This window comes from Gekko japonicus, unplaced genomic scaffold (assembly GCF_001447785.1).
Source record: "Gekko japonicus isolate JY-2015 unplaced genomic scaffold, Gekko_japonicus_V1.1 scaffold5188, whole genome shotgun sequence".
Taxonomy (NCBI): domain Eukaryota; kingdom Metazoa; phylum Chordata; class Lepidosauria; order Squamata; family Gekkonidae; genus Gekko; species Gekko japonicus.
Window position 1 is genome coordinate 44,328 of NW_015160987.1, and position 9,637 is coordinate 53,964.

At 53.0% G+C, this 9,637-nt stretch overlaps 1 protein-coding gene across 1 annotated transcript in view; it reads left to right on the forward strand.

Annotated features, from left to right (window-relative positions):
- The window catches only part of BGN (biglycan), a 23,274-nt gene extending 15,613 nt beyond the window's left edge, over positions 1–7,661 (forward strand). The window contains exons 6-7 of the mRNA XM_015425600.1: positions 4,811–4,949; positions 7,464–7,661. Coding sequence (XP_015281086.1) covers positions 4,811–4,949; positions 7,464–7,661 — 337 coding nt within the window. The remainder of the gene's footprint in view (positions 1–4,810; positions 4,950–7,463) is intronic.
- The last annotated feature ends 1,976 nt before the right edge of the window (positions 7,662–9,637 follow it).

Below are 9,637 nucleotides of genomic sequence, written 5' to 3' on the forward strand. Positions count from 1 at the left end.
TCCTCCTCCTCCTCCTCCTCCTCTTCTCCTCCTTCTCCTCCTCCTCCCCCTTCTCCTCCTCCTCTTCTTCTAATTCTTCTTCTTCTTCTCCTCTTCTACTTCTCCTTCTCCCTCTCCTCCTCTTCTTCTACTTCTCCTCCTCCTCTCCTCCTCCTCCTCTTCTCCTCCTTCTTCCTCCTCCTCTTCTTCTCCTCCTCCTCCTCCTCCCTTTCTTCTCCTCCTCTTCTCCTAAAATCTTGGCCACCCACAGAGAAAACAGGAGTCTGACACACTTGAGGTGTTCCCCAATTATGCCGGGGAAAGGATGCTGTATATTAATCAGAAGGGTGAGAACTGCCCTCCCCCCGCCCCCATGGCTTGATGAAGACCACGTTTCCTCCCAGATCCACAGAGCGGTAGGAAATTAATCCCCTCCTCTCCTCCTCTTCCTCCTCCTCTTCTCCTAAAATCTTGGCCACCCGCAGAGAAAACAGGAGTCTGACACACTCGAGGTGTTCCCCAATTATGCCGGGAAAGGATGCTGTAAATTAATCAGAAGGGTGAGAAGTGCCCCCCCCCGCCCCCGTGGCTTGATGAAGACCACGTTTCCTCCCAGATCCACAGGGCGGTAGGAAATTAATCCGCCCAGGCAGAGAATTCCCAAATTGTTCCCCTGAGACTCTCTGGGGGTCCCCAGCTTGCTGACCAACAGGGCAGTCAAATGGAGCCACCCACAAGCCAAGGCCCAGCTCCGCTTTGTCCTCAGAGTCTCTCAAAACCAAGGGCCAAGCTATGCCTTACGTTTGCCACGTGGTCAGCTGTGGGGACTTGCAGCAGGAAAAAAACTCTAGGTGTTCTCCGCGGGAGTGTTCTGGGATTCTGGGGGCCAGGTCTTTTCCTGGGACCCACAAAGAGAGGGGAAGAAAAACTAAACTGACCAAGCAAAAAACCTCCAAGGGAAGTTTAGAAAAGTTTACTAAAGGGCAGAAAGTTAAAAACATCAATAGGTAGAGACACAACTTGCTGTGTTCCCTCTAAGCTGAGTTAGTGTGAGCTCGCTCGCAGTTCTTTGGCCTCTGGCTCACACATTTTGGTCTTCGCTCAGGAAGGAGGGGCTCCAGAGCAAACTAATTTATGCAGGAGCCAGATCGCTCGCTCACAACTTTAATGCCAGTGGCTCACAAAGTGGAGTTTTTGCTCGTGAGACTCCACAGCTTAGAGGGAGCCCTGGACGCAAGTGGGCGTGTTTATTTCCAAAATATATAAAAACCTCGTCGGAGCCCAAAGAAAGCCTCATAAAATAATCAAAGCGACCAATGCACAAAAACAACCATATATGACCTGACACATTTCACCCCACAAGAGCCTTCCCCAAGGTCAAACAGTACAGAATACAACAGGCCACAAAGCCCCCGTTACACTTGTAAGCAGTGTTCCCTCTAAGCTGAGTTAGTGTGAGCTAGCTCAGTTTTTTAGCCTTCGGCTCACCCATTTTTGTCTCAGCTCAGGAAGGAGGGCTCCAGAGCAGACTGATTTACGCAGCAGCCAAATCGCTCGCTCACAACTTTAATGCCGGTAGCTCGCAAAGTAGAATTTTTGCTCACGAGACTCCACAGCTTCGAGGGAGCATTGCTTGTAAGGCAGTAAACAATTTATATAGGACCAAAATTGCAATGTCCCAATCTGGAATTGAATGTCACCCAAAAAAAAAACTGGTTTTTTTCATGGGGCCACAAATATATCTGGCCTTGTGTCAGAAGCAATTACATATATTGTACATAGTAATATTGTCAATATGTACCTTCCAGTTTTGGTCCTAAGAATACTAGTAAAATCGCCAATGTAACATCAATGTAACCTACAAGGTTTTGATATGTTTTTGAAATGAACACACGTACTTTTGTCTATACCAATGCTCCCTCTAAACTGTGGAGTTTTGTGAGCAAAAATTCTACTTTGTGAGCTACTGGCATTGAAGTTGTGAGTGACCCATTTGGCTGTTGCATAAATTAGTTTGCTCTGGAGCCCTCCTTCCTGAGCTAAGACAAAAAAATATGTGAGTTGGAGGCTAAAAAACTGTGAGCCAGCTCACACTAACTCAGCTTAGAGGGAACACTGGTCTATACCCATTGATGTATTTTACTTTTGGTCCTTTCCTGGGAGCCCCAGTTCCCTTTAGTTCTTGAATTAGTTGGGTGGAGACCAATAAGGGGCTGTGGATCTAGTGGAGGGAGGGGGGTTGTTGTTGAGCAAAACTCTATTTATTCCATTACACACTTTCAAGACAGAAGACACTCGGCAGCATTTCAAGATTCAACACAGACTATTTCAACACAAACCCAATACTTAAAACAGCGCACTTCCGTACAACTCAGAACGTTCCAGACAAGGCACCAAGGTCTCACACAGAGCCCTCGATGGCCAGCCCCGAGGGGTCGAATCTTTAACCATTTCTACCCTCTGGCCTATTGGCTCAATAGAATGGCTGATACAGAGTGGGGGGAGGGGGTTGAGTGTTTAGTCTGCAGGGAAATGTGCATTTTGGAGCTAAGATCCTGCACAATTTGGAATACGGTGCGGGTCGACGTGAAAGTTTTATCACCGGCGTCAACTGGTACCCATCACTTCCCACCAATATCCACTAGAGGGAGCCGTTTGTTCATAGCAGGCAGACAGAAAGGGACTGTGATTTCCTTCGCCAGAGGTGTAGGAGGCCGAAAAACCGAGTCCTTGCATTGTGTGTGTGGGGGGGGGGGGGGGTTTGGCCTTTTTCCTTCTTACTTGCCTAGGGGGGCTGAGGAGCTCACGCATCCCCTCACCACTACCAGGCGAAAGGATGCCAGCCTCCAGGTGGGGCCTGGGGACCCTGAAGAATCAGAGCTGTAGCCAGGATTTTTGACTTTGGGGGCCGCTCTGGGACTCCTTCGGGTGGTGAAGGGCAGGGTATAAATCCAATCTCTTCTTCTAAGAATTAAAATTTCCTAAACCACTGAGAGGGAGAGGTCAGCCAGCACCAGGTCTTGAGGCTTTTATAGGGCCAGTGTAACCCCACTGGTCCCTCGAGATCAGCTCAGCGTCTGAAGAAGAAGAGATTGGATTTATACCCCGCCCTTCACTCGCCGTCTCAGAGGGGCTTACAATCTCCTTTCCCTTCCCCTCCCCACAGCAGACACCCTGCGAGGCAGGTGGGGCTGAGAGAGCTCTTTGAGGGTTGCTCGAGAGAACAGCTCCGAGAGAACTTGTGACGGACCCCAGGTCACACCAGCAGCTGCATGTGGAGAAGCGGGGAATCAAACCCAGTTCTCCCAGATTAGAGTCCGCCACTCTTAACCCGGACACTAAACTGGCTCTCAACTACTGATTCAGTGAGGTGCAGTACCTCTCTTTGGCCTGTAGGGGTGGCCAAGCGCAATCACTTCCTCTTCCTGTGCCCTGGCGGTGGTTCAAAGTGTTCGTTCGTTAATTAATTAATTAATTAATTCATTCATTCCCCGCCTTCATCCCCAACGGGGACTCAATGTTCTCCATTTTATCCTCGGTTAGACGTAGGGAGTATGACTTGCCTAAGGTCACCCAGCAAGCTCTCACGGCCCAAGTGGGGATTCGAACTCGGGTGTCCCAGATACCAGTCTGATACTCTTCCCCGCACTACCCACTTTGAGACGCCGACCCCCCCCAAGTACCTAATGCCATACGGGCTGTCAGAAAGCACGACTACAGCAAGACCCAGGTGTGCGAAAGCTGCCACACCTGATCCCTTCGCGAGTCTGAGACGAGTCACGCTGGCCACAGCCGATGGGGCCGCCAACCCCTCGCCTCTGCATTGCGCGCCACTGTAGTGTCTGAAGGGCAGATGATGTGCTTGTAAAGACACAGCGGATGCGCCCAAGGGTTAAGATTTTTACTGGCAGGAGGTGATGAGACCAGGCAGGAGGGGGTGAGAAAGACCTTGACCTGAGACCCTGACTCAGTGGCAGAGCCTCTGCTGGGCATGCAGGAGGTCCCAGGTTCAATCCCCGGCATCTCCAGTTAGAAGGACCAGGCAGGAGGGGATGGGGAAGACCTTGACCTGAGACCCTGACTCAGTGGCAGAGCCTCTGCTGGGCATGCAGGAGGTCCCAGGTTCAATCCCCGGCATCTCCAGTTAGAAGGACCAGGCAGGAGGGGATGGGGAAGACCTTGACCTGAGACCCTGACTCAGTGGCAGAGCCTCTGCTGGGCATGCAGGAGGTCCCAGGTTCAATCCCCGGCATCTCCAGTTAGAAGGACCAGGCAGGAGGGGATGGGGAAGACCTTGACCTGAGACCCTGACTCAGTGGCAGAGCCTCTGCTGGGCATGCAGGAGGTCCCAGGTTCAATCCCCGGCATCTCCAGTTAGAAGGACCAGGCAGGAGGGGATGGGGAAGACCTTGACCTGAGACCCTGACTCAGTGGCAGAGCCTCTGCTGGGCATGCAGGAGGTCCCAGGTTCAATCCCCGGCATCTCCAGTTAGAAGGACCAGGCAGGAGGTGATGGGAAAGACCTGGACCTGAGACCCTGGCTCAGTGGCAGAGCCCCTGCTGGGCATGCAGGACGTCTCAGGTTCAGTCCTCGGCATCTCCAGTTGAAAGGACCAGGCAGGAGGTGATGGGAAAGACCTTGACCTGAGACCCTGGCTCAGTGGCAGAGCCTCTGCTTGGCATGCAGAAGGTCCCAGGTTCAGTCCCCGGCATCTCCAGTTAAAAGGACCAATCAGGAGGGGATGAGAAAGACCTTGACCTGAGTGGACAAGACTTTGATGGTGTTCTCGCAGCTACCAGTTGTCCTCTTAATCTGCCGTCCTCCTTACAGGTTGGGACTGGGACACAACAACATCCGCATGATCGAGAACGGCAGCCTCTCCTTCCTGCCCATCCTACGCGAGTTGCATCTGGACCACAACAAGCTGTCCCGAGTCCCTTCCGGACTGCCTGACCTGAGGTTCCTACAGGTACGGGGGATTTGGGGGGAGAGAAGAGCGGCCAGACAAAAGCAGGGATGACCCCTCTTTTTTACATGGCGAGAAGCTGGAGAGAATGTAGTGATGGCCACAGGAATAAACGGCTTTAAAAAGGGGATTAGATATTCATGGAGGATCAGTCTAACAGCGGCTACTAGTTCTGCTGGCTGAGGGGAACCTCCACATTCAGAGGCACTGATCCTCTGAATCCAGAGCCAGGCGGCAATATCAGGGGGAAGGCCTCGGCCTCTCTGCCCTGTTGCTGGCCCTCCAGAGGAACTGGCTGGCCCCTGAGTGAGACGGGATGCTGGACTAGAGGGACCCTCACTGATCTTACCAGCAGGGCTCTTCCAGTGTCCTTCTCAGGGGAAGGCCTCGGCCTCTCTGCCCTGTTGCTGGCCCTCCAGAGGGACTGGCTGGCCCCTGTGTGAGATGGGAGGCTGGACTAGAGGGACCCTCCCTGGTCTGACCCAGCAGGGCTCTTCTGATGCTCTTATCAGGGGAAGGCCTCGGCCTCCCTGCCCTGTTGCTGGCCCTCCAGAGGAACTGGTTGGCCCCTGAGTGAGATGGGATGCTGGACTAGAGGGACCCTCCCTGGTCTGATCCAGGAGGGCTCTTCTGAGGTTCTTATGAGAGATTGGCCAGTTGGTGGAGTGCAGATTCATAATGGATGCTGCCATGTTGGGGTTTTCCTTTGGCACAAGGGACGCTGGGATGGTTTGGGTGCCCTGGCTCTCTCCCCCTTTTTCTGCCACTGCTCCAACACCTACCACATTTCAGGGCCAGTCCACGAAAGCTGGAACTGAATCCTCGGTACTGCTGATCTAAAGCCAACAATACAGTTTTGCCAGGGGTCGTTTCGTAGAAAAAGAGCTAGGGGAACTCATTAGCATAACTCATTAGCATATGCCACACCCCCTGACATCATAAGGCCCGGCAGTGGACCTGCAAGGCCGGCAGGAGTGCGAGGAAGTCCCGCCAAGGCCCTCCCTGGCCCCAGGCAGGCAGGGGTGGGGAGAGGCGGGGAGGAAGCAACTTCCCCTCCCTCTTCTCCTGCCTCCTCCTGGCTGAATGAGGGCCGGAAGCGGGGCGGTCGGAAGCAGGGGGCGGGGCTTCATCATGTGCCCCGCCCCCACACACCTCACCCGGGGGAACTGCGTTCCCCTGCGTTCCCCCCCCGAAATGACCCCTGAGTTTGGCTATAATTTATAAGCAAAATGGATTACTGAGCATGGCTGTATACATATTCCACAGATCTATGAAGACAAGCGTGGAATTGGATATTTGGTATTCATCATTTTCCTGGCGCTTTGGAAATGTATATCCAGTTCTCTAGTCCAAAAATAATCCCATCAGTTGCTTCCATGCAAGCTGTTTCGTCTGGAATGGACATCGTCCATGTACTTGTTTTTTGACCATTATTACCCTGTTGCATTCTGGTGTTTTCCTTGTGACCCTTCCTCCTTTTTTCAGACTTGATTTGTGACAATTAAAAAAAAAACCCTCAAAGTGCAGTCGTGGTGTTCCTATCTGCTCCGTCTGCATTGGGGAAGCACTGTCAAGGGTTCTCTGGGCTATTGTGCCTTTAAATTTTGTTTTATTAGCCACTTCTGTTTCTTTGCTTAATTGCACTTTTTATGACTGCCTTTTTCTTAGCAGATACTTTAGGATTGCCACCTCTGGCTTGGGAGATGCCAGGAGATTTGGGGGGGGGGGGGGAGCCTGGAGAGGGGGTTTGGAGAAGGGAGGGACCACAGCAGGGTATGATGTCACAGAGTCCCCCCCTCCAAAGCAGCCATTTTCTCCAGGGGACTGGATCTTGGTCATCTGGAGATCGATTGTAATAACGGGACATCTCCAGGTACCCAATGGAGGTTGACAGCTACATTTATTACTGCTTTTGTTTTAGCAGCACAGGCAATTACTCATTCATTTACCCTTTTATTTTTTTATTACCGTAATTGCATGACTGTTAAGGATCAGTTGAGGAACTCCTAAACAGAAGGTAATTAAGGTCACCTAAACAGGAGATAATTAAGGATTGGATCCAGACTATTTTATTTTATTTTATTTGTGGCTTAGCTCAGTGTGGCTTAGAGAATATACACATATGTGTGTGTGTGTGTGTGTGTATACACACACAACAAGATATGTTAAAACACAGAAAATTGAGTTAAAATCCCAACATATAAAATTTAGGTGTTAAAAAACATAAATATTAATAGACAAAGTATTAATAAAAGATGGCCACCTGGTGGAAGAGCTCCATCTTACAGGCCCTGCGGAACTGCGCTAGGTCCCGCAGGGTCCTGGTGTCATCTGGGAGCTCATTCCACCAGTAAGGGGCCGCCACAGAAAAGGCCCTGGCCCTTGCCGCAGCTAGCCTGGCTTCTAGAGGTGCCACTGGCCTTGAATCCAGCTCTGATATTTTATGGGGTACAGCACTGGCATTCTGCTTTCCAGTTACAGTCCCCCTCTCTACCCCGTTCTCCTTCCTCCTGGCAGGTCGTGTACCTTCACTCCAACAACATCACCAAGATCGGCGTGAACGACTTCTGCCCCATCGGCTTCGGTGTCAAGCGGGCCTCCTACCACGGCATCAGCCTCTTCGGCAACCCCGTGCCTTACTGGGAAGTCCAACCCGCCACCTTCCGCTGCGCCACGGACCGTCTGGCCATCCAGTTCGGAAACTACAAAAAATAAATCAGAAGGGGGTTGTGGGGAGGGGAGGGGAGGGGAGGGAGGGACAAACAGGAAGCCAACGAGGAAACTGGTGGAGAAGGGGAGGGGATAGGGAAGCAGGGACCATTCTGGGAGTGGAGGTGGCTGGGGGGGGTGTATCTAGGGAGGACCCAAAGGCAGAAGGTGTAATCTGGTAAAGTCAGGCTACTGCGTCTGTAGCTGTATTTAAGCACTCTGCTAATTAGCGGGAACTGGACTAACTACACCAGTTAACCCCCAACAGGTTATGGGCCCAGCCGAAGAAATCCACAGGGGTGGATGGGAAATATCAGGCCGGTCAGAGCGGAGGTTGTTCCCAGGAATGTCAAAGACAGAGCAAATTAATGGAGGGAACGAGCCACAGATATTGCCACGGGGACCGATTTGTCAGCCAGCCTAGGCAGCATTGAAAACAAATTGTGATAGGAAAACCAGCCGCCAGTGTGATTTGTCCGGAAGGGTTTGCCAGTGCCGTACTTGGTGAAGAGGGCAGAAGACTCCGGGGTGCACACCTAGAACCGTGCAACTCAATTGGCCTGTAGGGTCAGGAAGGGCAAGGAGGCCTCGGGGCTAGAGCACCAGGAAGTGCTAGGAGGATCTTTGCCATCCAAAGCTGCCGTGGTGGGACATCGGATACCAGAAGGACACCTCCACCAATTATACAGAGGTGCAGTTGAGCCCATGCTCCTGGTTGGAGCCACGTGCAACCTATTACACACGAAATGACCACACAAGGGTACATTTCCCAGCCACGCATGGAGGCTTTTCCCGATGTGATGGCAGAAAGTGCCGTCAAGCTGCAGCCGACTTACAACCACCCCGTAGAGTTTTCCTCGCAATCAAGGCTGGGCCCGCGTGTACCTAAGCGCAGCTGGTGGATTTGCCAAGGATCGTGTGCAGCGATTCCGACCCCAGCTGGCGGTTGTGAGCGGTCAGGATCGTGCCGGCAGGAGCCCCCGTTTCTGCCTCGGCAGGCGATCCGAAGAGCGGCAGGTGGCCGTGCCACACACAGCAGGTGGCACTGGCGTTCCTGGCATCCCTCTAGGGCACGAGACTAACAGCAGCGGTGTGCCATTGCCTGCCTCTGGACTTCCTCGGTGGTCCCCCGTCCAAGGAAACACCAGGGCCGACCCTGCTCAGCTTCCGAGATCTGCGAGATCGGGCTAGGCTGGCCCATCCAGGTCAGGGCAAGAGACAAACGGAGGTGGGTTTGCCGTCGCCTGCCTCTGCGTAGCGACCCTGGGCTTCCTTGGTGGCCTCCCCTCCAAGTACCAACCGGGGCTGACCCTGCTTAGCTTCCAAGGTCTGACGATGTAGTGCTAGCCTGGGCAGAGGTGAACAGAGGTGGTTCGCCCTTGCCTGCCTCTGCGTAGCAACCCTGGACTTCCTCGTTGGTCTCCCATCCAAGTACTAACCAGGGCCGACCCTGCTTAGCTTCCGAGATCTGATGAGATGGGGCTAGCCTGGGTTATCCAGGTCAGAACAGAGACAAACAGAGGTGGTTTGCCATTGCCTGCCTCTGCGTAGCAACCTCGGTCTTCCTTGTAGTATCCCCTCCCAAGTACTAACCAGGGCCGACCCTGCTTAGCTTCCGAGATCTGACGAGATCAAAATAGCCTGGGCCCTCCAGGTCAAGGCAAAAGGCATACAGAGGTGGTCTTGCCCTTGCCTGCCTCTGCATAGCGACCCTGGACTTCCTTGGTGGTCTCCCATCCAAACACCAATCGGGGCTGACCCTGCTTAAGCTGCTGAGATCTGACGAGATCAGGCTTGCATGGGCCCTCCAGTTCGGGGCGGCCGTCCCCATACCAACAACAGCAAAATAATGCTGCGACCATTCCCACATTACGGAAGAGACCGGTCCGCGCAATCAAGGCTGGGCCCGCATGTACCTAAGCGCAGCCGGTGGATTTGCCGAGGATCGCGTGCAGCGATTCCGGCCCCAGCTGGCGGTTGTG